This window comes from Seriola dumerili, unplaced genomic scaffold, assembly GCF_002260705.1.
Source record: "Seriola dumerili isolate Sdu_G_001 unplaced genomic scaffold, Sdu_1.0 BDQW01000017.1, whole genome shotgun sequence".
NCBI classification, from domain to species: Eukaryota; Metazoa; Chordata; class Actinopteri; order Carangiformes; family Carangidae; genus Seriola; species Seriola dumerili.
In genome coordinates this window covers 10570470-10597729 of record NW_019174272.1, presented here as the reverse complement: position 1 = coordinate 10597729, position 27260 = coordinate 10570470, and the positions used below count along the sequence as shown (strand labels likewise).

Below are 27260 nucleotides of genomic sequence, written 5' to 3'. Positions count from 1 at the left end.
TCTTACATTTCCCTTGGAGATTGACTGCTTCTTGTTCTCACATCTGTCTTGAAAAAGAGATTTTAATCACGAGATTGCCTGATTAAATAAATGTAAATAAAATAAATGTTCATGAGATATATTTGCACATGCACAATATTTACATGTAATGTTAAAATCAGAAATAATAATGTTGACGTTGTTCAAGAAAAAAAAAAAAAGGTTACGTTGCTGTTTTGACCTGGACGTGACGTCAACAAGTCCTTCCTGCATCAAGACCGGCAAGATGGCAGCGGACACGCAGGTTTGTGTGACTATTTTTTTAATAGTACGCTATCCGCCTAAAGAATGATAATTAAGTACTTGGGAAACCAAATTCGATGTATCTTGAGTGGCGCTTTGTAAACATCCTGGTGTGTTTTGGTGTTCAACGAAAAACTCAGGTAAACTTTAGCAACAGCTAGCTAGCAGGCTGTTAGCTCAGTGCTACGTAGCCTCAGTGTGACTAGATGGGACTGAGCTGCTGCTACAGCCAACGACAACCAGCTCACACTGACAGAGGACTGGTCTCTGAACAGAGGGAGGCGAGCTGAAGCTGTGGATGGTACCGTTTTGTAAACTCGCCAGGGGCTTTAACTCACTGTCATTAACTGCAGTTGGTATAAATTACCAAACTTAAACAAACAGCCATCTTATATCTTTGTGGTGAGTTAACCAAGCTACGCCCTGCATAAGTAGTGAATCGTAACAACTGATATGTTGAGAGAGAGTTAAATAAACAGTAGCCTACGTAACCCAGCGTGGCAGATGCTGGCTCAGGGACAGTATTGCCTTTACTGAAAAATCCTTTTACGACCACCAGTTGATTGTAAAAAGAAGGCCTTCATTGTTGACTGGCTTTTACTAGTTTTCCAATTTATTTATTTTGTTGAAAGAAAGTTGGATACATGAAGAGCTCTTCCAGAAATAAAGATTTTCCTCCTTTTCTTTCGCATTTCTCTCGCTTAGAAGTAATCTCTGCCCCACACAGAACAATTTCAGACAAAATCTGACACTAATAGATTTATATCTAATGCATGTTTATAGGTTTTCAATCATGGGTCTGAATCTTATCAAACTACAAAATGTCAAATTTGGAATTAAAGTGAGAAATCAAAAATCTGAAGCAAAAATCCTTCACTTGTACTCCTCACAAACTACCAGTAAATATCAGATGGCTTCATTCCAGAAACAGAGCCAAGTATGCTGATGTTTTTTCTACTATAGCAATAACACCGTAGAATTAAGAACAGAGTAGTTTTCATGAGTTATTTGCATTTGAACATTTGATAGGATCTTACACCACTTTCTACCAATCGCTATATATCATGCAGCAGAATTTTCTTCTCCCATTACAGGCAATTTCCTGTTATTTCATCCCTATTTATATATTTATACATTATAATTTGTTGTTAATTTCTCCTGTGAAGATTTCACACAAATAAGATGAACATATAAAATTATGGTTGTTCAGTATATGTTCTTGCAGAACAACATACCACTGAGTAAACAGCTTTTTTCCCCCCAAAGTTATAAGGTGAAAAAGTTTGTGTCAAGATGTTTAATTAACAAGAAATGTATAAACAGGAGTGAACAGGGTTTTTAAAAAAACAATGTTCAATATGACAGATGTAGGGTGAATCTATATTCTATAATGATTGACTACTCCTTCTCTGAGCATACATGAAATCACTTAAGTTTGATCTGCAATGTATGTTACTCATACAATTGGCTGTAAGTAGGAGTAAATGACTTGATGAATGTGTCTTATTGTGCACACTCAGGGACAAACTGTTTTTTACTCTTATCTGCTCCTTTAGAGCATGCTGTAGTGTTATTCTTACAAGTTTGATAAGTACAAGCCCACATCTTAACATCAAGGCCCAAAGTATGAGTTGATGAACATGAAACTAGAGCTGAGATGAACTGATTTTTGTTGATAGACAGAAAGTCAGTCGCCTACTTTTCTTTTAATCAGTCAGTCATTTAAGTTATTTCTCACCAAGTATATCCTAGCTCCAGACTCTGACCTCACATGTCCCACATGAGCATGAACTTAATATCTTTTCCTCCTGGACTGAAGGTTCGATTGAGGATGTCACTACTGCCATTTACTTGATTTTTATTCACCAGTCCTCACACTAACTGTGACTACTACTTCAGGTTTCCGACACGCTGAAGAAATTTGCTGTAAAAGTGACCACAGCCAGTGTGAAAGAGCGCAAGGAGATATTTGGAGAGCTGAAACAGTGTATAAAGGGCAAAGGTGAGGAATTTTGTGATATTTAATTTTCTACATTATGGTGATGTTTTTAAAAAATATGCACTATAACCACCACTAATCATTCTTCAAAACACCTTTTTTTTTTTTAGAGTTACCAGAGCCTGCTATCAAAGGACTATGCAAGCTCTTCTGTCTCACGCCACACAGATATCGGTAGGTTTATGTTGTCATGTTCACCCACAACAAAACTACAACATAGTTTCAATGTTTACACTAAGTTTCCAGTTTATTCAATACACCTAGCTGAAATTAATGCAGCCCAATACAGCAGTCGTGTAGTTTATTTGCAGGTTGTGGTGCTGGTGAACTGGATTGCATTAGGAAGTGTTTTATGCTATTCAACCTACCCTCCTTGATATAAATGGAGTGGACAAAATAACCTGTCAGTATAATGGATGTGTGTGTGTGCGCGCTTCTCAGGGATGCTGCATCACGCAGAGAGTTGCTCTCTGTCATTGCCCAGCTGGCTGACAGTCAGCCTGGCATCCTGGTGACCAGCCTCCTTCACTGCCTGCTGAACAGTGGAGTCATCAGCAAACATGGAGAGCCCAGGTACTCCTCTGAACCACTGCAGTCTAAAGTTTGTTGTTGCACTACTTAATTAATTATTGCCTTCACAGATTAATAGTTGAAAGCATCGTCATAGCATTGTCACTATTGATTTTCCACTCTGTGTTTGACAGGCAGGGTAAGCAAGAATTATACAGTGTAGTGTATATACTTATAATGTTGTGAGCAAACGCAGCAGAAATACAACAAACTACATTAACACACCATAACAAAGTTCGCACAGTCTTATATAGATAAGAAACAGAATTTACCAATTAAAACAGCAGAAAATGTAAAAATATATATGTTCATAGTTGGATTCAAATAGAAATAAAAAAGAAAGCTTAAAAACAAACAGCTTATTAAATTAAATAATGTGTCTAGGAACTAGGGTCTTTGTTTCCATGTTTACCAACTTTATTTCTTCCCTTTCTTGTGCTTTCCATATTATATTTTTCAGTAAAAGCACAGGCTCTGCTGCCTTCATCGGCTTGTCTTGGACCTTCCTTTTAGTCCCCACTGTGTTTTCTGCTCCAGAGAAAAGAGAGGGACCCATCTGGAAGAAAATGGTCAGTGAAAGTTTTGGATTTCTTAAACAGATATTACATCATTATATTATTATCTGTGAAAAATATTGTTTGTATACAATCATATGGTTCTCATTGAATTGTTAAATGTCACTAGAATTTGCCCACATCTGGCCAGGGTCAGTGTTTATCTTGGATGTTAGGGTCATGTTGTGGCCTGTTGCCCTCTTTTTTTTAGGTGGAAGTTCAGAGCCTTCTTGTGGCCGAGGTGGTGGGAGGAGCCAAGAACATTGCTCAGAAATCAAGTCTCAAGAATCTCAATCACCTCTGGGAGCAAGTGAGTGCAGTACACACTGGCAGTGAATGGCATACTTGTCGGAGGGGAGGATCTAGTCTGATAATCAGACTGAATTGTCATTTTTTAAACTTAAGTCATTCACTTTGTTTGAATCACTAAACAAATGAGAGGTGTGGGGATGATACAGCAGCGTGGCAGGATCTTGACTAAATTGCCTGCACTGGTGCATAGATTTTAATCAAAGCCCCAATCATCTGCTCTTTTTTGTCAAAGGTGTTGTTCCTTTTGTGATTTAAGTCCACTCTGAACTCCACTCTCTGAGTTTTATTCAAAGAGTTGCCTTCACTATGACGTAGTTTCAACAGCTCTGTGCACAGTGTGACAACTGAAGAAGAAGTAGAGAGGGATTTTGATAACCTCACTGACAGTCGATCAGTCAACCCATTCAATGAGTAAAGATAAAAGGCAATTGCCATGTCATGGTGTGAGTGATTTTGTCTTTTCTGGTTTACCTTTGTCTGCATGAAATGGGTTTGTATGTAGTGAACTGCCTGTATTGCCTGAGTCATTTTCTCACCTCACCAAAAAAGCCGCTTAATCCCCATCCAGAAAGAGACCTTGAAGTAGATTGTCTGTATTAAAAATTAAATTACAGCTAAATAATAACTGGTAAATACTAATAATGAAATAACACTAAGCCAGTTGAAGGTCACATCATTTTCCCACAGCACACCTGTTAGAGAAATGGCTCCTGTAATTAATGGCTAAAATACCATTTGGTGTTATCACAAGAGAGGAGGGGAAATATTTTGTTACCCATCTCCCCCTGCAGTATTAATCCTGTGTGAATGGGACTTTAGAGTGTTGTCTTAAAAACCTGTACAGGAGCAGAAACCATGACCACTGTCGGCCTGTAAAATTAAATGATACTGGAATATACCTCAATTTGACCTGCCCAGTAGTCGTGGATCCTAATCTGTGAGCTGGAGGTCTGACGTTTGTTGTCTTTAACAGCACCCTGGACTGGTTGAGCAGTACATCAGCACACTGTTGAGTCTGGATCAGAGCTCCACAACTCTGCCCATGCTGGGCGTGTGTTTAGACTTCTGTACTGCTCAGAAAGACAAAGCTACAATAGAGAAGCATAAGGTGAGTTTCCTAATCACTTCTGATTTGTAACCTTACATTTTTAGTTATGTGCTCCAAAAATAGCAGCACCATTTGAACTTGTGTGTTTTCCAGAGTGCCCTGTTGGACCTGTACTTAAAATCAGTCCTCATGAGCAAGACAAAACCACAACAGCACATTTTGGACAAAAGTGGCGCCTTACTGCGTCATGTGTCCCACTCTGAGTTCAAGGAGCTACTCCTACCTACTCTGCAGAAGACAATGCTACGCAGTCCAGAGAACGCCATGCAGAGTGAGTCCCCTATAGTTTCTGGTGATTGTGTTTAATACTTACCTGCTCAGTGCTGGGGCCGCTCTCATATAGTGGATTAAAACCTTGTCCGGTCTCTTTCCAGCTGTTTCCTACCTGCTGTCCGCTGTGACTCTCGACCTCAGTCAGTATGCTATGGATATCGGAAAGGCCATAGCAAGTAAGGCCTGGGCTGATTTAGTTTTGTATTTGTTTTGTGGAACACCATTTTAAAAATGTGTCTTCATGCAAATAGCTGCCATAAGGATATTTAGCATAAGTTCCAGTGTATAATTATGGTATGGTCTGTGTTTCAGGCCAGCTGAAGGCCAACAATGCCCAGCTGATGGAGGAGGCGGTCCAGGCCATGCAGAACCTGGCCCAGCAGTGTAGTGACCCCACCGCAGTGCAGGACATCGTCACACACCTCTTCAAGATCCTCGGAGGTGAACTAATTAATTTCCTCTTAGAATGAGATATTGTCTCAATCATGATTGGTTCTGCTCACTTGAAATATAATTCTTGCATTTGCAGGGTCTGAGGGAAAGCTCACAGTTGTTGCCCAAAAGATGAGTGTGTTGTCAGGTAAGGGACCTTGCAGACACTTTTAATTATGACCTATCCATGAGACAGAAATGCAAACAGACAACCTGAGAATTTTCATCTTGTTGTTGTTGTAGGGATTGCCAGCTGCAGCCATCATGCTGTGTCAGGAACCTCTAGCCAGACTCTCAGCTCTGCAGTGACTGTGATGTTCATCCCTTATTTACAGCAAGAAGGTATCGCAGCGCTTCCTGTTACTGTCACTAGGGTGATAAGACAGTAAGAGCCCATAATGCAGTTTTATGCATTGGGCCTGTAAATTCTTAGCAAGATATGATGTTTCAGTCTAGTGCTAACTTTTCTTTGTTTTCTTTAGTTCACGAGGGCACCTTGGTGCATGCAGTGTCCGTGCTATCCCAGTGGAGTAGTCGCCTCACAGTAGAAGTTCCCAAAGCTCTCTTGGATTGGTTGAAGAAAGCTTTCACCCTCAAGACCTCCACCTCTCTGGTCCGACACGCCTACCTTCAAGCCATGCTGGGGGCCTTTAAAGGTCAGTGACACACGTTGCACTACATGTCAAACGTCCAGATGCATTAATTGAAGTCAGACCACTTATCACCTTTCTTTTCCCCTGGTGTTCAGGTGACACTCTGGCCCAGGCCTCAGACCTCATGCCTTTGCTTTTCCAAACGGTGGAGAAGGCTGTGGCACAAAACTCCCAGCATGCTCTGCTTGCAGAGGGTGTGGCAGCTTCTGTTCTTTTGAGTCGACTGGCTCTGTTGGAGACACAGACAGGTGGGGCCCTCATTTCAACAATAACTTCTTCTCATTCATCAAGACTATTTGAATTTTTTAGCTCACACAGATGGGATGTGATAATTAATTTTATTTTATTTTTTTGTCTCTGCAGAAGCAAAATTCACCATCTTCTGGAACGTGATCTTAGATGAGAAGAAGCCACTGTTCACCACAGAGAAGTTTCTCTCCCAGGCCAGTGAGGAAAGTAAGGAAATTGTTTCTTACTATCATCATTGCAGAAGCTCATGATTGATTAAAAAATGTTAAGACATAAAATTATGGCTTATATCTGTCTGTTGCATTTTATCTAGCTCTGCTCACAGAGCTGCTGCTCTGTGAAAGGCTCTTCCTGGACCACGCCCACAGACTTAACACCAGCAGATCACAGTGAGTCTGTCCTCCTATTAACCTGTAAACAACGTTTTCCCTGAAAATGTTTTAGAGAACTCAAATACTCTACATTTGCCTGCACACTTTGCATGTACCCAGAGGATTAAAAAGTATATTCACCAGTAGAATGGAAAAAATGGCCTGACACAACTTAGAATTAACTAAATTATGACACTCGGAGATTTCTATATTGTTAACACTGTCATCACAATAGAAAAAGCAGCTGTGGCGCCATTTTAAATTCCTCTTCAAAACCTTCTGCCACTATTGTTGTTGTTTGTTCTGATTTTGCTAACCTTACTTAATACATTAATTATCCTAATATAATATATGTGTTCTGCAGGATGTATCATCACGCCACAGTTGCCGTTTTGCTCTCTCGGAGCTGGCGTGTGAGGAAGAGGGCGCAACAGACCATCAGGAAGCTGCTCTCCTCTCTGGGTGGATCTAGTCTTGCCCATGGCCTTCTTAGAGAACTCTGCGTGATCATCAACAAACACAAAGTACAGACTGATTATTCAGACTTACGCCTCAAAAATATCTAGTTACAGTCCAATCTACTGAAAGACAATATCAAATTGTACTTCGGTACATATCCAGCCTCTGGCACCAGCTGCAAATATTAATTTAATGTTTTGTGAATATATATATACAACCACTACAGTTTGAAAATTAAAGAATGAGTTTGTTTTTTTTCTCAGCCTGACTATGACTGACTGTATGTTGTAAACGGTCAGGTTTTACCCCAGGACGTCCTGGTGTCAGAGTCAGGAGAGCTGACTGAGCTGGGTCGCAGCTACGTTCCCCCCCGTGTCCTGCTGGACGCGCTGTGTGTCATTTGCTCATCTGCCAGCCAATGGGGCGACCCCGCTGAAGCAGAGAATTTGGCCATGGAGATCCTCACAGTCACTCATCATCCATCCATAGGTAGGAGAACTCCATTCATCTTGATGACAGGTTTTTGTCATTTAATGACACTGGGATAGTAGATATTGGTGCTCTGTCCCACATCTCATCCACTACATGTATATATCTCTTCCAGTTGAAGCTCGCCGTGGCCTCTGGCCTGTTCTGCTCTCCTCCATGAACTTAAAAGCAGAAGAATTCATTGAAAAGAATCTGGAGGCAATTCTGCCACATCTACTGGAAGTCAATGCCAACAACCAGGTCTGATGACAACACACACCTCATTATGATTGAATGATGCAGTTAAACAGCTTTTTACCTTCTGCATACAGGATGTAAAAAATGCAGAAAAATCTTGCAAGAGATTAGCTATTGACTGTTGCTGTTGTATTTTACATGATACCAGGATGATTAATGGTCATGTGTTTCTCCCCAGGCGGTGAAAAATGCTGTTGGTGCCCTCTCCAGCCTTTCCCCCAACAAGCTGTTACCGCGGGTTATCAGTCATGTCACCGAGGGGCTTTCCCATCCTGCTCTACTTCAGGTCACAAGGGAGGAGTATGCCATCATGCTGACACCTGAAGGAAGCCTCTACGACAACAGCATCATCCAGAGGTAGCACACAGTCGCTCCTGCATCCGTTGACCAACCACAACAACAATCTCCTGTCTTCTCTGTTGTCTATCTGGCATTTATTCACTCATGTCTTCCTCCTCTACACTTGCTGCAGTGCTCAGAAGGAAAGCACCAAGAAAGTCAACATGAAGAGAGAGAACAAGGCCTACTCCTACAAGGAACAGATCATTGAACTAGAGCTACAGGAGGTAAAGTGTACTTTACCACCAACACTGTTCTTTGGTGGTGTTAAAGTCTGGAACACTGTTAGATTTCCCTTTGATCTTACAGGAGCTAAAGAAGAAAAAAGGCATCAAGGAAGAGGTGCAGCTCACCAGCAAACAGAAGGAAATGATGCAAATCCAGCTTGATAAAGAGGCCTCTATTCGCAAGAGACTTCAAGGGGTAAGGAACCTTAAGTCTAAAGTAAAGACTCAAATGATTTCTGTAACGCCTTCCTGACTTCTTGTTGACCTGTGGTTTACCTTTCTGTCACCAGCTGGATGTGGAGTTGCAGAGTGTGATGGGTCTGGTGGAAGCTACTTTGATAGAGAGACCAGCTCAGATCACCAGGGAGCTCCCTTCTGTCCTCCAGGTTCTTCTGCCTCTGCTACACTCCCCTCTGGCTGCTCCACGCGTCCAGCAGGTCTTCTTGGACATCGGAGCGTGCCTTATGCCCAAGCACCTTCACAGTCTAGGTACATAGCCTGTCTCGGTATTGTATTGATAAATACAGCTTTGTCTCAGTGTATCAAGTCATTATCATTCTATCCTTTTTCCTCCAGCTGTGCTTGTGGGTCATGTGACTTTGCGGATGCTGAAGCCCGAGTGTGATCTGGATGAGGCCTGGGGACTGGAGGACCTGGACACAGCAGTACAGCGTACTGTGATTCTGCTGCACAACCACACTGTGCCACAGAGAGAGGGCAAGACTGGTGGTGAGTCACAGACACTTAAAACTTAAAACTCAGCAGCAACCGCATTTTTCAACATAGACACATACAATGCGCCACTTTAGTTCTGAATCATGTATCAATTTTTTGCAAAAATGATGTTTTACATTCTGTGAATATATTCAGACTTTGACAAAATTGACTCAGCAATAAAAGCATTACAGGAACTCAGTCTCAGTTGGAAATCTCAATTAATTTAAGGAATGTGGAATTAAACTGTGTGTTATTTAATGTGCAAAGTACGTAGCAAAGTCATATCAGACATCAAATTAACAGTGTGAAAGAAGATGTCTTTATACTAAAGCAATAGGCTGTAACAACCAATCAAAAACAGGGGCCACATTTCAAACATCTGGGACAATTACCACATTAATAATTGTAAAATGAGACAAAAAATTTCATCAAAATCCACAGAACACAAATGAAATAGAAAAAAGAGAAAAACTAATAAGTGTAGAATCACTTCCTGATGAAGTTAATAGTCTAATGTTTCAGAAACTATTGAGGCAATATTTTAATCCTCTTTGTGTCAGGAAATGTAAAATGATGCATAAGAAGCCATAGTCTCACAATCTGTCGTGAAAATTTAATCTCATTTGATTCAGTGCTGGCATACTGACTGCTCTCTTGTTTCTTTGTGTTGTCTTTTTCCTTAGATGTGGTTCCGCTGTCTGCACCAGCTTTCTCCTTCTGTTTCCCTCTCCTCAACGCCATGCTCAGGGAGTCTTCAGGCAGCACAGAGGAGACAGAGAACATGATGACCAAAGCCCTGCAGGTCATCAACGAACACTCCCAGCTTCGGGCCGACACAGACCTTGGTGACATTGTTATAGATGAGGTAAAGACAAACGTCTCCGTTGTACTTTCTGTGACCTGCACATGAGGATGACTGGGAAATACATTATTTATGTGGAAAAAAAAAAAACATCAGTTCAGACAACCAGTATGACTCAGTAACAAAAGAGAAATGTTTTTCATGGAGTCCATTTGTCTCAGCATTTATTTACTCACCAGGCATCCACATAGCAGTCCTTGCCTTGTTCGGTTATTAAGCAAAGCCAAATGGTCTATGAAAATAAATCTCAAGGCGAATTGAGAAATCTTTGTGAAAATACTACCATTTATTTTGTAGTTTATTATGTACTTACTGTATGTGTTTTCTTGTCTCAGAACGGCCCTGAGCTTCTTCCACGTGTCAACATGCTGCTGCTTCTGACCAGAATTATTTCCACAGCCACCCCAAGACTCCAGGTACATAAGCGATTTTACAGACAGAGTTCACATTAAATTCATTTTAAACTCAATTCACATTATTGTAATTATTTATTAATTTATTTTCTAGATTCCACCATTGCTATATTTCTTACTAATTAAGTATTGGTCTGCTGTTTGTATTTACTGTACATGTCTCACTTGCTGTATTAGCTTTTCTAAAAGGACTGTTTTAGTTCCTGTTGGAACAACCTAAAGTAGCTACATCAGTGACTTGGCCCTGAGATGTGAGACTTTTCACATTCTGTGTTTCAGGTGTTGGCGTCTCAGTGCCTGACAGCTCTGTGTGCCAGTGCTGGAGGAGAAGAGGGCTGCACTGTAGCAGAGCAACCAGAGATAGATGTCCTCCTCAACGCCCTGCTGTCACCTTGCTTTTCTGTCCGGGATGCTGCCCTCAGGGTGAGCGATTGATCAGTTCATTTTTATACCTCCATGCTGGTGTCAGCCATTGGTGGAGACATTATATTTTGGGATTGTCCGTTTGGCACAAATGTTCACTTGGATTCAAGCATGAAATTAGATTTTGGTGCTCAAAGACCAAGGTCACTTTGACCTCACAAAACATATTTTTGGCCATAACTCAAGTGTTCGTATCCTAGTTATGGCAGAATACACTTAGTGCCTTTCAGTACACTCCTTCAAAGTCTTCACTGCATATATTTTATGAGTCTGGATATAAACTGCAACTTGACTGGATGGTGGAGGTGTAAAACCTCAAGGCAATAATTGTAGTTATATTAGTTGAAGATGGTCTATTCCATTCAAGCAATTACAGACAAGAGAAGTTACCATGTTTCATTTTCAGCTTCTTCTACATATTTTATGAGCTCAAAAACAAATTTAATAAACTAAGAAAGGCCAAACAGCTTTTAGACCATAATGGAGATGTACTTTCAAACATACTAAGTGGTAACCCTTTAACTATTTGTGCTCAGGGATTGTTGGAGATGGAGTTTGCACTGCCAACAGACAGCACAGAGGCCAGTGGGCTCAGCTTGCTGCGCAGGCTTTGGGTTGCCAGGTTTGATGTTGAGGAGGAGGGACGAGCCTTGGCTGAAAAGTATGTATTATGAGATTTCTTGCTCCTTTCTTGCTGAGTGTTCATTCTCTACTGAAAAGTAACCATGCTGTTCTTTAAATATCATTTAAAAAAATGTTACTTCCTGCAAGTTTTGATTTCTGCTCTGTGAAGGAGAATGGAAACGATTCAGTTTAACAGTTAAACTAATTTGTTGGTTTGTCTTTCCTCCTCAGACTCTGGGAGTCTCTGGGTCTGGAGTTGGTCCCTGAGCTCTGCTCCCTGCTGATTGGAGATGTCACCCACCACGAGGAAGCTGTCCGTTCTGCCGCAGCAGAAGCTCTGTCAAGTGCCGTGTCTGAGTACAGAGACCAGTCTCCTACGGTGCTCAGCCAGCTGACTGAGCTCTACCACCAGAAACTCTATGTGAGACCTGAGTCATAGCCAGATCACCTTATTACTCTTATACTGTAGCTCTGGCTGCTACTAGTGGATGAATTTGACCTCAGAAATCAAAGTGTGATATTTTTGTATTTTCAAAGAGACCACCTCCTGTGCTGGATGCTCTGGGCAGAGTCATCTCTGAGGCTCCACCTGATCAGTGGGAGGCCAGGTAAATCTCAGTGTGTGTTTGCAAAGATGAAAGATGCCAGAGGTTTTTAGCGTTTTTATTTTAGGAGACAAAATAAAAATCGGTGTGTCTCAGAGACCTTAGTCCACGCACAATTAACCACCATAATATCTACATTAGCCTCCTTTTAGTAAAGGCAGAAACATTTGGATTAGTTCCAACAAGGGGAGATAGGACGCCAAAAGATACTAATTGTGATGAGAGGAAAAGGCTGAAACGTGCTTGTCAGAGAGCCAGCTCACTACTTTTATCTGTGTAATTTTGAGACGGCCCCTTTCCTGGCAATCTGCTTATTAATGTCTTGCTTTAGCAGTTATATATCAGATATTATCATAAAAGCTATAATCCCATTATAACAGAGCGATAAATTTAAGTGTTCCCTTTTGTGAGCTAAGCTCCTTTGTCTCCCACACATTTCTTTGTCAGGTGTGGCATCGCTCTGGCTCTGAACAAGCTGTCCCAGTACCTGGATGAATCTCAGGTCACACCACTCTTCCTCTTCTTTGTTCCTGATGCTCTGAATGACCGCCACACTGAGGTGCGGCGCTGCATGCTTGACGCCGCCCTGTCAGCGCTCAACACACACGGAAAGGTACAGCTCACTTTTTTTTTTCCCCAGCTACATTTCAAACACAGAAATTGACGTGCACTTCGATATGAAAATGTATGTCTTGCTCTGTACTTGATGTCCCTGCTTTTTGTAACAGGACAACGTGAGCTCCCTGCTGCCAGTGTTTGAGGAGTTTCTGAAGAATGCCCCCCAGGATGCCAGCTATGACTCTGTCCGTCAGAGTGTGGTTATTCTCATGGGCTCCTTGGCAAAACATCTGGACAAAAATGACCCCAAGGTTAAACCCATCGTAGCCAAGCTCATCACTGCACTCTCTACGCCTTCACAGCAGGTAAGTAACTCAACCTGCTTCCAAACAACTTACTAACCCTTAAATATTCAGTGTTCAGCATCCAAGATTTGATTTATTATAATTTATTCTAGCCTTTTTTATACAGCTCTCATTTTGTTGCCACTCACATTGTTGTGCAGTGAAAAATTCACCACATTATCTCATGTGGTTTGTCATCTCTCATCAGGTCCAGGAGTCTGTGGCCAGCTGTTTACCTCCTTTAGTTCCTGCCATCAAGGAGGACGCTGCAGGGATTGTAAGAAACCTGCTGCAGCTGCTGCTGGAGAGCGACAAGTACGCAGAGAGAAAGGGAGCAGCGTATGGACTGGCTGGCCTGGTCAAAGGTCTCGGGATCCTGGCACTCAAACAGCAGGACATCATGACCACGCTGACCGACGCCATCCAGGACAAGAAAAACTTCAGAAGGAGGGAAGGTCAGTGATGATTGACCAACCACTGAACTGTTTGGCTTTGGATTAATTTACAACTGTTTTATGCAGATACTATTTTTGTCATTTGTATCTAGCATTTGACTGCCGCACAAAGTCTTTCAGAACATCACATTATGAAATATTTTTTGGCCCAATAAATATGAAAGTACTGACCTGCTGTTTGTCTCTTGCAGGAGCACTATTTGCCTTTGAGATGCTTTGTAACATGTTGGGGAAGCTGTTTGAGCCATACGTGGTCCATGTGCTGCCACACCTCCTGCTCTGCTTTGGAGATGGAAACCAGTATGTCAGAGAGGTGAGCAGGCAGATCCCATCTTGAGTCCACTGTCTCTCCTGCATTAAAATCTCATTTTCTGCTCAAATAAATCTCTTAGGGTGATCACTGTCAAAGGTTTTTACCCCTGTCTTTTTCTCCCCAGGCTGCAGATGACTGTGCCAAAGCTGTGATGAGGAACCTGAGTGCCCACGGAGTGAAGCTAGTTCTCCCCTCCTTGCTAGTGGCCCTGGAGGAGGAGTCCTGGAGAACTAAAGCAGGTGAGGAGCCCGTACATACACAGTTCCTAGACAGGTCTGGAATGTATTAATGATCAAGGATATGAAATTATTTGGTCATCTTCTGGGTATTGCTTAGAAAGCTGAGGAAGGTATACATACTACTTTATATTTCCTGTACTATAACTACACTAACTTGTCAATAGTTAGTAAAAAAATAGTTTTTTAAATGTGTTTTTGTTTACTTATATACTGACTATCACTGATTGTCAGAATCAAATGACTTTTCTAGTCATACAATAGATTCCTGTGAATAACCTTCTTCTTTCCTCCAGGCTCGGTGGAGTTGCTGGGTGCCATGGCTTTCTGTGCCCCAAAGCAGTTGTCCTCATGCCTGCCCAGCATTGTGCCCAAGCTGACTGAGGTGCTGACCGACTCCCATGTGAAGGTGCAGAAGGCCGGACAGCAGGCGCTCCGACAGATCGGTTCTGTCATCCGTAACCCTGAAATCTTGGGTAAGGGACTCAGCGGCCTGGGACAGAGCTTTTTTTTTTTTTGCTGTATGCACATTTTTCATTACGATAAGGTAAACTTCATTATTAATCCCATGGGAGTAAATTTACAGGGTTAGTTGTACAATATCAATACAATAGGTATTATTACTTATTTTATCTAGTTGTCGTTAAGCACTAACATATTCAGTCTGAGAAAGGCTGTCTGTCTCTGTTTCTAGATTTTAAGGTCTTAATGACAAAAACCACCCTTTATGTACTCTGTGATGCTAGTACTGCTACATTTTAATGGGCGTGTATCAAATAGGTGTTGAGTCACTAATGAGGGAAGCATTTTCCAATAGATAGCAGTCCAGTAGAGTAACACAATATGATTCAGGGTTATAACCAGAATTATTTCACCTGCTGTATGCATTAAATCTACATTCATGTATTTTGACATTTCCAATCAGAAAAAAATCCGTAAAAGTAATTTAGTTAGCAGCTCAGAAATGCTGCCAGTAAATGAATGAATGAATGAATGAATTAAAATTACAACATGAGGCTTGTAATCAAATAATAAGTTTGAGGATTTTTTTTGTTTACCACTGATGTTAAGTGAACTAGTATTTTAATGATGTCACTGTTACTCTCTCTCAGCCATCACACCCATCCTCCTGGATGCTCTCACTGATCCGTCCAGGAAGACCCAGACGTGCCTGCAGACGCTGCTGGACACCAAGTTTGTGCACTTCATTGATGCCGCCTCACTTGCCCTCATCATGCCCATCGTCCAGAGAGCCTTCCAGGACCGCTCCACTGACACTCGCAAGATGGCCGCTCAGATCATTGGCAACATGTACTCCCTCACTGACCAGAAGGTACACAGCATTCTAGATATATTACAAAGAACTATAAACAAAGTTAAAATCTTACTAATCCTTCAAACCAGTGTAGTCTGTAGACTTGCATTTTGCTTATGGTGTGACGTGTGTCATTGTTTACAGGATCTATCACCCTACCTGCCCAGTGTTATTCCTGGACTGAAGGCCTCTCTGTTGGACCCGGTGCCTGAGGTATGTTTAGTGACAGCTCTTTACACTGTATTTATTCATCAAGTGTTGGTGGCAGCAGAAGATGAAATCAATCAGATATGACATGAGTTTATTATAGACCTGTGATCGTAACCTTTAGTCCAACTCAGTGATTGCTTATTGATTTTGGTGATATGCAGTTGAAAAATTGTCTAGGTTCAAACTGAAATTTTTATACATCTATTATACATAAATTTTGCTCAGCATCATATTTTATATTTTATATATCATGTGATATTGCAAATGATATTGTAAATTTAAACATAGTAACTGAAATATTCAGACTATATGTTGCGTATTTTCACTCACTTTTAAACTAATATTTAAATATATTTAAACTAACAGTAAAAAGTAAATGTTTCATCTAAAGCAACTGATAGACAACATAACAGTCATCTTAATGTCCTCAGAGTCACAGTGTTATAAAGAAGGATGGTGTTAATCACATTAATGACTTATCATAAAAATGGTAACAGTAGTTAAGGTAGGCCTTGGGTAACAAACTAATATGCACTGGGGATTTTGATTATCTTCTCAGTAAACTTCTGCAAATTAATGCTTTGATATCAACTGTGTGAGGAAATGAGGAATGAGGAAATGAAACAGTATGTCAGACAGCTCTTGTCACCGTGGTAACTGACACAGACTTAAACTCAGACTCAGTTTCTCTCAACTTAGTATCTTCAAAACATCCCAGTTATATGTGCTCTGTTGTATGAAGCTGAAGCTGTAGTCGCTCCTCTTCTTCTCCTCTCCAGGTACGTACTGTCTCAGCCAAGGCCTTGGGTGCCATGGTGAAGGGGATGGGTGAGTCCTGCTTTGACGACCTGCTGCCATGGCTCATGGAAACGCTGGCCTCTGAGCAGAGCTCTGTAGATCGCTCTGGAGCTGCACAAGGTCGGTTCTTCTCTCCTCTCGTCTTGTGTTGTTGGAGATTTGTGCCTAACATCATTCAAGAACTGAGTGACCGAATGATTTCTGTGCCGGTGTCTTCAGGTCTGGCTGAGGTGATGGCTGGACTAGGAGTGGAGAAGCTGGACAAGCTGATGCCAGATGTGGTGCAAACAGCCAGCAAGATAGACATTGCCTCCCACGTCAGAGATGGTTACATCATGATGTTCATCTACCTGCCCCTCACCTTCGGAGACAAGTTTACTCCCTACGTTGGGCCCATCATCCCCTGCATCCTCAAGGTAGTGGCTACACAGTTGTTCACAACAATGTTTTTGTTTTTTCCCATTTAGCCATGAATCTTAAACTTAAACTGTGCGACAGAATTATAGACATACACATTAAATCACAACTTTCTGAGAACCAGTAAAATTACTGTTTACAAGTGAATTTGTATGTGGCCCTTGTCCCTGCATTTCCCAAACTGTTTTTTTTTTTTTTTTTTTTTTTTAACCACACATTACACTTTGATAGACATCTGACAGCTAGCTGTCCTTGCCATGTTCTGGTCTTGTACAACATTGAATCCCAATGAATGTATCGATGGTCAGCAGGAAAATTATAGTATATTAGTATATAGCATCATGATTACCATGGTGATTAAATACATCTTAATCTGGAAGCAGGCTCGTCATTGACTCAAGCAGTTTTATTATTTAACCGTGTATCATTCTGCAGATGACACTTCACTGCAGCTCAGTAACTCTTACCCTCTCTGTGTTGACCACCAGGCTCTGGCTGATGAGAACGAGTATGTGAGAGACACGGCGCTGCGGGCCGGACAGCGAATCATCAGCATGTATGCCGAGACCGCCATTGCACTGCTGCTTCCTGAGCTGGAACAGGGCCTGTTTGATGATCTGTGGAGAATCAGGTTAGACCTAAATACACAATAACCCATTAGTGGTCAGATAAATGTCACTTGTATATTGACTAACTATGGGTCTGTGCTGCTCTTGGTTTGCAGGTTCAGCTCTGTGCAGCTGCTTGGAGATCTGCTGTTCCACATCTCTGGAGTAACAGGAAAGATGACCACAGAGACGGCGTCTGAGGATGACAACTTTGGAACAGCTGCATCCAATAAAGTATGAATACATTTCTTCATCAGCAAATCCTCTACAGATTCATCCAGTTAATACAAAGAAGCAAAAGTTGTCTTTTTGTTGTGTGGATGACATGACCTTTGACTTTCTCTCTCACAGGCCATCATTGGTGCTCTTGGCGCTGAGCGGCGTAACCGTGTCCTGTCTGGTCTCTATATGGGTCGTTCAGACACCCAGCTGGTGGTTCGACAGGCTTCCCTCCATGTGTGGAAGATCGTGGTATCTAACACCCCCAGAACTCTTCGAGAGATCCTCCCAACCCTGTTCACTCTCCTGCTGGGTTTCCTGGCTTCCACCTGCCCTGACAAGAGAACGGTACTACTCCTTTTCACTTCTTAACGACACCACACTGACTTTATGTTCCCTGGTTGGTTACTGTTAGTTTTTGCCTTTTCCTGTCACTGTGAAAGAACCCACACACGGCCTTTTTACTGATGCTGGGTGTCCATGTGGTTTTAGATTGCTGCTCGGACACTGGGTGACCTGGTGAGGAAGCTCGGAGAGAAGATTCTCCCTGAGATCATTCCCATCCTGGAGGAGGGGCTGCGCTCTGACAAGAGCGACGAGAGGCAGGGCGTCTGCATCGGCCTCAGTGAGATCATGAAGTCGACCAGCAAAGATGCGGTGAGTCACACAGATGCTGTAACACACACATTTCTCTGCTATTATACAAGCCTGTAGAATCATAGCTAGTGGGGCTAAATGAGATTAAGATCATATTAGATTATAGTTGCCCACAGCAGCAGAAACCCATTAGAATTATTACCAGCCGTAACATGCACGTATTGTTTTCACAAACACAAAGTCTGTGTGTGTCATGGCAAAATGTGGTTCTGGAGACGCCTACTCTGGCAGGAACTACCACAGAGGCAGTTTTGAGCACTTTGTCACTTTATAAGGTGCAGTCACAAAACTTTACAGGTGTGTAGTTGAGATCAAAATGAAGGTCAAGTTTGAAGACGGGTGTGGTCTAACCCATGGGTATGAACGTCAACATGTTGATTGGCATTGTGATCCCATTGTAAGATGGTGTGCAGTTATTAATTAAAAACAGTACCTCAGAGCTGCTCCCAGGATTCAAAGCTACAATCCTGCTAACATGTACTTAAAGTTCATGTTTTTGTGTTGAACAATTTATTTTAAAAAAAAAATAAAAATCATACATTTCCAATTAATGTTACTACATATCAAGTTGTATATTCAAGTACAAATGTGTTTTTAATAGGTTGTCAGAAGTGAGCATGATGGCTCAGTCGTTAGGATATATCATATAACTGCATTGTGATGCTCTTTTGACATTCACTGGCTCTATCTCTACTGTCACTATCCAACACAGGCAACATGCTAAAAACTAAACAGTCTTCAGGAGAAATGAAATGGCATTAACATATTTTTTTATTGGTTAGCATGTTAAAGTTAGCTGCTTTTCAGTTCAGAATCTAAATTAAAAAAATAAACATTAATATATAAAAATTAAAAATAAATAAAAACACAAATAAGTTTAGGCCAGGAGCCTGAGAACTGTAACAGCCATGAATAATTATTAACCTGATGGTGTTTGCTCTGCAGGTGCTGGTGTTCTCTGAATCACTGGTCCCCACAGTCAGGAAGGCTCTCTGTGACCCCCTGGAGGAGGTTCGAGAGGCTGCAGCCAAAACCTTTGAGCAGCTCCATGCAACCATCGGTCACCAGGCGCTGGACGACATCCTGCCCACTCTGCTCAAACAGTTGGTGAGACAGCGAGGACGCAGTCTAAAATCCAGATAGCATTAAAAAGTTTTTAGTCTAGTCTTTAACACACTGAATGTCTTTTCCCAGGATGATGAGGAGACAGCTGAGTTTGCTCTGGATGGTCTGAAGCAAGTCATGGCGGTGAAGAGTCGCTCTGTGCTGCCTTACTTGGTTCCAAAGGTAACGTTTACAGTCAGGTTTTCCTTTGTTAGTCCATATTACTGTGTCTGTATGACTGACTAAAGTGGATGTCCTCCATCGCTGAACCAGCTGACTGCTCCTCCTGTGAACACCCGTGTGCTGGCCTTCCTGTCCGCTGTGGCTGGAGACGCTCTGACACGCCACCTCGGGGTCATCCTGCCCGCTCTGCTCTCCTCCCTCAAAGGAAAGTTGGGAACAGAGGATGAAGCGCAGGTAACACAGACAGTCACAAATTATAATATCTACTAATCCTGTTGTGCTTCAGCTGTTTTGCTACTAACGGTAACCCTCATGAATTACCGTTGCCTCAGGAGTTGTGCAGCTGCCAAACAGTGATCCTCTCAGTGGAAGATGAAGTGGGCCAACGCATCATCATAGATGACCTTTTGGAGGCCACACGCGGTGCGGACCCCGGCCTCAGACAGGCCGCAGTCACCATCCTTAATGGATACTTCGCTCGTACACGCCTGGACTACAGCACCCATACACGCACCTTGTTGTCAGGCCTCATCCGCCTTCTCAATGACTCCAACCCAGAGGTCCTGTCTCAGAGCTGGGATACCATCAACTCCATCACCAAGGTGTGTTGACATCAAAATGAAAGTAACTGAACACATTTGATGTAGGGTTACCTGAGGTTTCACTGTTTATATTTACACAATATAGTGCAAAGAAAGAAGAATTAAATACTTTATTTCTGGGGCGTCGTGTGGCGTAGTGGTCTAAGCAGGCGCCCCATGTGTAGAGGCTACAGTCCTCGCTGCAGTAGCCCCGGTTCGAGTCCCACATCGGACGGCCTTTACTGCATGTCATTCCCCCATTTCCTGTCTCTCTACTGTACTATCAAATAAAGGCATAAAAAAAAAACTTTATTTCTTAATCAAAGGGTGACGCAGTGTTGTTACTTACTGTTACTGTAGAAACTGGATGCGAGCAGCCAGCTGGCTCTAATTGATGACCTGCATCGAGACATTAGATCAGCAGCTGCAGACGTGAGGGGTCAGCACCTGCCTGGTTTCTGTCTGCCCAAGAAGGTAAGACGGCTCCTTCTGACACAATAAACACTGGCACCTTATCACAACATGGTGACTTCATTCTTGTATTTCTACCTTGTACCACACATTTGTCTTCCTGTGCTCCTGTGTTGGCAAATGACTGCAACTTTGCTCTGACACTGCTGTCGACAAGAGTCTGGTTTCCATGTCATATATGTAACTGTAATTGTGACCACACAAGAAACCATAGCGACCAATCACATAGAGGCCTTTTCATTTGTCAATTCAATACTGAAACTTCAGTTTTACCAGACACTTGTCAGACTGAGAATTCTCAGGGGGCATGGTTAATAACACACTAGCTCAGCAAAGATGTTTGATAAGTTTTTTAAAAAGCTTTAAAATTCCCAAAACTCGCTGGTTCCAGCTTCACAAATATAAAAAAATGTTTGCTCTTTTTAAGCAATTAAAATATGTTATCTTGGGTGCTAGGAAACCATAACAGGCCTGTTTCACAATTTACTGACATATTATAGACTGAGTAATTAAGCAGTTAATTGCAAAACATTACATTACCGATTAATCAGTGAAAATAATAGTTTGTTATTCATATTTGATGTTCTTCATCGTGTTTGTGTCCACAGGGTGTGACCTGCATCCTGCCTGTCCTCAGAGAAGGTGTCCTCACTGGTAGCCCTGAGCAAAAAGAAGAGGCAGCTAAAGCATTAGGAGGCGTCATCAAACTGACGTCTCCTGAGGCTCTGCGGCCCTCTGTTGTCAACATCACTGGACCTCTCATTCGTATCTTGGGAGACCGCTTTGCCTGGACAGTGAAGACCGCTCTGCTGGAGACTCTTACCCTGCTGCTGGCAAAGGTCTGTACCTGCATCTCCCTATAGGACACCAAAAGGGCTAAATATAATCATATAATATGATATGTAATTTTGGAGTATTAAGTCACCATTTCTGGCTCTAACGTCTGGACTGACTTCCCCCTACAGGTGGGCATTGCCCTGAAGCCCTTCCTTCCTCAGCTGCAGACCACCTTCCTGAAGGCCCTGCAGGACTCCAGCCGTGCAGTGAGGCTCAGGGCTGCTGAGGCTCTAGGCCAGCTGGTTTCAATCCACACCAAGGTGGACCCACTCTTCACTGAGCAACTGGCTGCCATCCGCAACGCAGAGGACGCTGGAGTCAGGTGAGTGCTCTAACAGTCGACGGATACTGGAAATTTCATGTAATCAAATCACATTTTGGATTCCTGTTTGGGCTGGTGATGGTTGTTGATTTAATATTGAATTGTAATTTGATATTGTATAACTAAATCATACATAAGAACATGACAGTAGTGAGGCTCTTAATGCTATCATTTCCTCCATAAATCCTTCAAATTTGATGAAATTTGATGGCGCATTGCTTCAGTTTAAGGAGTCGCAAGTAAAACCGGTTGAGAACCAGTGGTCTGAGGGATGTGTATGAACTCATGTGTCCACTCACTGGGGGGAAAAAAAGTTTCAGGAATGACACACAAAGCTAAGTGGAAATGTGTGTGGTGTGTATGAAAAAGGCCCTGAGCAAAAACAGGCAAATCTGTCAGAAACAAATACATTACCAGAGCAACATATCAAACAGTCCATGAATAACTTGGGATTTGACATTTGTCCCAAAATGTTCTTAACTAGAGGCCATTATAGTTGGCTGATATAAGCATATCATTGCTATATTGTAATAAGTAATGGCAGTACAGAAACAACAAATACATGTCTGGGTTCATTTAAAAACAGTGTCTCCATTACATCATTTGTCCACCAGAGAGCACTGACACATTCATTTTTCAGCTGTCCTATTCAGTCTGAGTCACAGTCCTTTAATAACCAAATCTAAAATCATATTTGTTTGTGTTTATGTTTAAAAAAAAAAAAAACTTGCCAATACATCTTTATATTTTTTTAAAGATTCAAATATTAAAATTGTTATCAGTCTCAGAACTCTACTGGTTACTGGTACAGCTCTATTATTACCACATGCAGTTTATTCTTATGCTTGTGCTGTGATCTTTACTCCATCACAGAGAGACGATGCTCCAAGCCTTAAGGTTTGTCATCCAGGGCGCCGGATCAAAGGTGGACCCAACCATCCGCAAGAACATCACCACCACATTACTAGGCATGCTGGGACATGATGAGGTATGACAGGAGGAGCAGATGCCTTGAAGCAACAAGTAAAGCTGAGAAGACTTTTTTTTTAATCTGTTGCAACATGCCCATTTTTTTCACCTCAGGGCCTGTAATTGCTACTGAATACATAAAGTAATTACCAATGAAGTAAAGTATAAATGTTTAAACACTTGGAAGAAATCTCACAGAGAGCTGTTCAGTGGTGTAGTTTTCTGTCTGATCACAGTAGAAAAACGGAAGTGAGGCAGAGAGGATGTGGCTTTCTGAAAAGGTGGTTTTGAGCCTACATGTCAGTTTGACAATATATGACACTCAACCTGTCGCTGTCTGATTGGTGTGTCATTCTGTGTGTGTGTGTGTGTGTGTGTGTGTGTGTGTGTGTGTGTGTGTGTGTGTGTGTGTGTGTGTGTGTAGGATGCGACTCGAATGGCTTCAGCAGGCTGTGTTGGTGTGCTGTGTGCCTTCCTGTCAGAGGAGGAGCTGAAGAGTGTGTTACTTCAGCACATCTTAGGTTGGTATTTACATGCAAAATGATCATCACCTTCAGTTCTCTGAATATGATCATTAGCATGTGTGTAAGGTGTGGATTTGTCAATTTCAGTGTCCTCAGTGATCATAACTGCAGTTTATCACAGGCACTGGCTTGGTGTTCAGACTGAAACAATAACCTTTAGTGTATTTTTTGCTTGGTTTTAGCACCAATAGTATTTTTCATGTCCTTTTTATAAACATATTTGTCCAGTAGAGCTTGAGTATCCCTGTGTGTGTTGCCTAATTTTCTGCTGTTCTCTATCCATCAGTAAAACAGTGAGAGCATGAACTAAACAAATTATTTTTATTTATTTATTTTATTTTTGCCTGTAGCGGACATGTCTGGTGTGGACTGGATGGTGCGCCATGGTCGTAGCTTGGCCCTGGCCATAGCTGTCAAGTCTGCTCCTGAGAAGCTGTGTGGGAAGGAGTACTTTGATACTGTAACGGAAACCATTTTGACCAACGCCACTGCCGACAGGGTGAGGAGAAAGTTTGTGCCTGGGCCTCTGTTCTTTGACAATACATTTCTCACATCTCTTATGAACTGATACACATGGCTGCAATGAATATCCTGTGTAAGTCAACTATAAATAAATAGTTTCATACTTTAGAAAATATGGTTATTCACAAGTTCTGAGTTTATTGGGAGGTATCTGCTGTAACAATTTATGGGCTGGAGTCTCCAGAAAGTCACTGCCCCTGGCCAAGAGATATTCCAGCCCATAACCTGCCATTAAACCACAACCGATTAAACAAATGAGATGCAACGTGTTAATTAGTCAGCTTTAGAGGAGCTGGTGGGCAGTTTTTTTTACCTTTTGGACAGAGTCAGGCTAGCTGTTTCCCCTGTTTCCAGTCTTTATACTAAGCTAAGCTAACCACCTCCTGGCTGTAGCTTCATATTTTCTGTGCCAGACGTGAGTGTGGTATCAGTCCTCTGCTGCAGAAGAAAATCTGCAGATTGCTAATTATTCAGTTGAAGATTCAACAGATAATTGAAGAATGAAAGTAATCCAGTATTTATACATTTTTTCTTTCTAAACTACAAAGACTTCAAATGTATAACTACATAATTGTTGTTGAGTGATGTGACATACTTATTATAGGCTATAATTCCATGTCCTCTACTGTTCCCCTACATTGCATGTCATTCCTGTCCTCAGCTCTGCTAGTACATATTGTTTTCCCCTCCTCTTCCAGATCCCCATTGCCACCAGTGGAATCAGAGGGATGGGATTCCTGATGAGGCATAATCTCAGAACAGAGGGAGGCACCAGTATTTCCCAGCGCATCATCACGCAGTTAGTCAAGGTAAAGCAGGAACCATTTCTTTCACTGATAATCACAAAGTGTTAGGCAGTTCTGTCGCTACAAGAAGCAGCATCACTAGTTACCTACCTACTAGTTAACTACATTTCTCACTAGCATGGTGGTAATATTGCTGTTTCTTAATCAAATAGCTTTTCAATAGTGAAGCTCTTTTATTGATCAATTAGTATGTTAGCATCACACAGCACAGTGGATCTTTCTGCTGCGGATCCATACGTGACGATGTTACCATACGTGGATGCAAACATGTAGCCATAGAAGCACATCCGCATGACACACACACTTGTTTCCATATCAAATAACTGACCTAATGCCTCTTACCCTAACCCTTAAACCAAGTCTTTACCCTCTAACAGCCACTTAAACTTGTGGAGTCCAGCAGTTTGGTCCCCACAAAGCTCTTGGACCCCACAAGTATAGTGGGCTCCTGGTTTTCAGACCCCACGAATATAGTAAAACACGCTCACACACACAAACAAACATAGATTAACATTCACACTCTCTACACCTGCACATGTTTTATTGTTTGTTTTTTGTTGCTAAACTGGTTTTGGAGTATTGAGAGTAATCTCGGGTTATTGTTTAATAAACAGTTGAACTGAAAATCATTTTACCTGCGTATCTGTTTGATTGACAGTTATATTGACCACTGAGATAGCTTCTGGTGTGATAAACTGCTTTTGCCATGTTGGTGTTAGTATAGATTAGCGTACTACATTTCTCTGAAAGTAGCTTAGCTCACTACACTTTCCAGGTCACTTGTCCAACACTGTTATCACAGGCTATATTGACTTCCCTTTTCTGCCTTTACATCAATGAGGAAGTGAGTGTAGATACAACTCCAAATTAATGGTAATGATGTTAAATTAAGTCATAGGCTTAAAAGTCCAATAGTAACTTGAGGAGTGTAGAATATATTCAACTCTTGCTGTCAAATCAGAATTTAATCCACTCAAGTCCAGCTGAAGTCAAATATCAGCCATAAATTATTAATTTCACAAAGCGTTCAGTTGTATAAATAAAATGATGAGATCTAATATCAGACTGATAGATATCAGATATCAAGTAGTTATAAATAAAGTCATGAGGCTATGAATGAGTGTAACTGAATAAATGCTATGATGAGTGCCTGCTTTCACAGTGGGTAGTAGATGGAGGTTTTGTGTTATGACATCTACTGTCTGTGTGACCCCACAGTGTCTTCAGAATCAGTCCAGTGACATCAGACTGGTGTCAGAGCGGGTGCTGTGGTGGGTGTTCAAAGACCCGGCTACACCCTCAATGGAGGCCGGTCTCATCAAGCCTGTGCTGAAGAGTCTGCTGGACAACACCAAGGACAAGAACACCAGTGTCAGAGCCCAGAGCGAACACACCATCGTCAACCTGCTGCGACTCCGTGAGGGAGAGGAAACCATGCAGGTCAGACTACAGACTCTCTAGTGTAATTTACAAATGCAGATGATTTACATTAAAAATACTGTTTTTCTAATTTTTACTTTTTACTCTTGCTGCAATTCAGAGTATGACTGCCATTCTGGACTCTGCCAGTAACGACCTACTGTCAGAGTGTCACCGCCGGTCTTTGAAGAAAATTGCCAGCCTGCCAGACTCTAATGAAGAGATAGATGACACCATCCTAACGTGATGGAGCAGGACTGTGCAACGAAATGACATCTGCAGAAATCAACAGAAGCTCGACTGACATGTAGAACAAGTCTCCACTGTATGAGAACCCCAGACACTCTCGCCACACATGCCCATGTTGCCTATCATGGACCGAGGCTGAGATGGGTTGTGTTTTGACTGGTTTCCAGCATATTCCCCAACAAATTTATTTTCTTTTTTCTTTCTCACTTTGTGTAATTGTTTTATTGGCCTTTAAGTACAATTTATAACTCTCTTCTTTTATCTCACAATGTGCAGCTTATTGTGCTGTACTGAATTAAATTAGGTAGACACAAGGCCAAATCTTTTTTGATGTTTCAGTGTTTTGCTACTTATTTTATCAAAATTATTTCAAGCATTTAAGACATCACTGTAATGAAGTGACACCCCTATCTTTAACTTTTATTTGGACTTTGTGTGTGAGAGTTGTTCAGGGGCAGGGATGGGGGGGGGGGCCTCTTGTAAGAATAAAAACCATTCTTATGTCAGTGATACGGTTGTAAAAAGGCAATACAAAATAAAAAGATCTTGATTTCATAATGTGGTGTGTGAGATATTGGAAAGTTTCCTTCAGTGTGGGCTCAGGAAATCACTCACTTTACTGTAATTCCACAGGTTTTTAAGTTGTCAGTGAAAACAAGGTTGATAACAGACAAACCACATTGTAGTGTCACCATGATACAATCATCACGAGAAGTAAACCTAAACATCTGAAAGAAAATCTTCAAATTTATTTCATGTTTCTTGAACATATTAACCCTCGATGTATCCGTAATCTGATTAGTGTTAATAGAGGGATGGAGTAGATTTAGCATATTCCAGGGCTGGTAGTTATCAGTGTGTATACGGTTTAATTTATGTTGTTATAGATTATTTTTTAAAGAAATGTGAAGGAGTCTGTCATTTTGAGCCTAATGAACCCTGCTT

General features: G+C 41.7%; 1 protein-coding gene across 1 annotated transcript; it reads left to right on the top strand.

Moving 5' to 3' along the window:
• The first annotated feature begins 259 nt into the window (after positions 1–259).
• gcn1 (GCN1, eIF2 alpha kinase activator homolog) lies at positions 260–26870 on the top strand. Its single transcript, XM_022751990.1, has 57 exons — positions 260–283; positions 2182–2284; positions 2392–2455; positions 2723–2854; positions 3312–3420; positions 3617–3715; positions 4691–4825; positions 4919–5096; positions 5200–5274; positions 5411–5539; positions 5628–5678; positions 5774–5872; positions 6013–6186; positions 6279–6431; positions 6547–6639; positions 6746–6821; positions 7168–7327; positions 7562–7751; positions 7867–7991; positions 8167–8345; positions 8461–8554; positions 8637–8750; positions 8845–9043; positions 9131–9283; positions 9955–10136; positions 10469–10549; positions 10826–10969; positions 11506–11630; positions 11825–12014; positions 12131–12201; positions 12646–12811; positions 12927–13121; positions 13309–13555; positions 13747–13868; positions 13993–14107; positions 14401–14580; positions 15217–15437; positions 15564–15632; positions 16409–16547; positions 16647–16843; positions 17333–17475; positions 17569–17686; positions 17804–18019; positions 18164–18328; positions 19274–19435; positions 19523–19615; positions 19706–19849; positions 19948–20217; positions 20557–20670; positions 21276–21506; positions 21633–21826; positions 22700–22814; positions 23220–23316; positions 23670–23818; positions 24540–24650; positions 25866–26087; positions 26188–26870. Exons 1-57 carry the CDS (start codon positions 266–268, stop codon positions 26311–26313), a joined length of 8016 nt encoding a protein of 2671 aa, XP_022607711.1. The 5' UTR covers positions 260–265; the 3' UTR covers positions 26314–26870.
• Positions 26871–27260: the final 390 nt, after the last annotated feature.

What these genes read in the sequence shown, in the direction of transcription:
- gcn1 (XM_022751990.1), top strand. An exon ending in TCCGGGATGCTGCCCTCAGG is followed by an intron (nt 10,970 to 11,505) that starts GTGAGCGATTGA and finishes ATTTGTGCTCAG; the next exon opens with GGATTGTTGGAGATGGAGTT. An exon ending in TCATCCCCTGCATCCTCAAG is followed by an intron (nt 16,844 to 17,332) that starts GTAGTGGCTACA and finishes GTTGACCACCAG; the next exon opens with GCTCTGGCTGATGAGAACGA.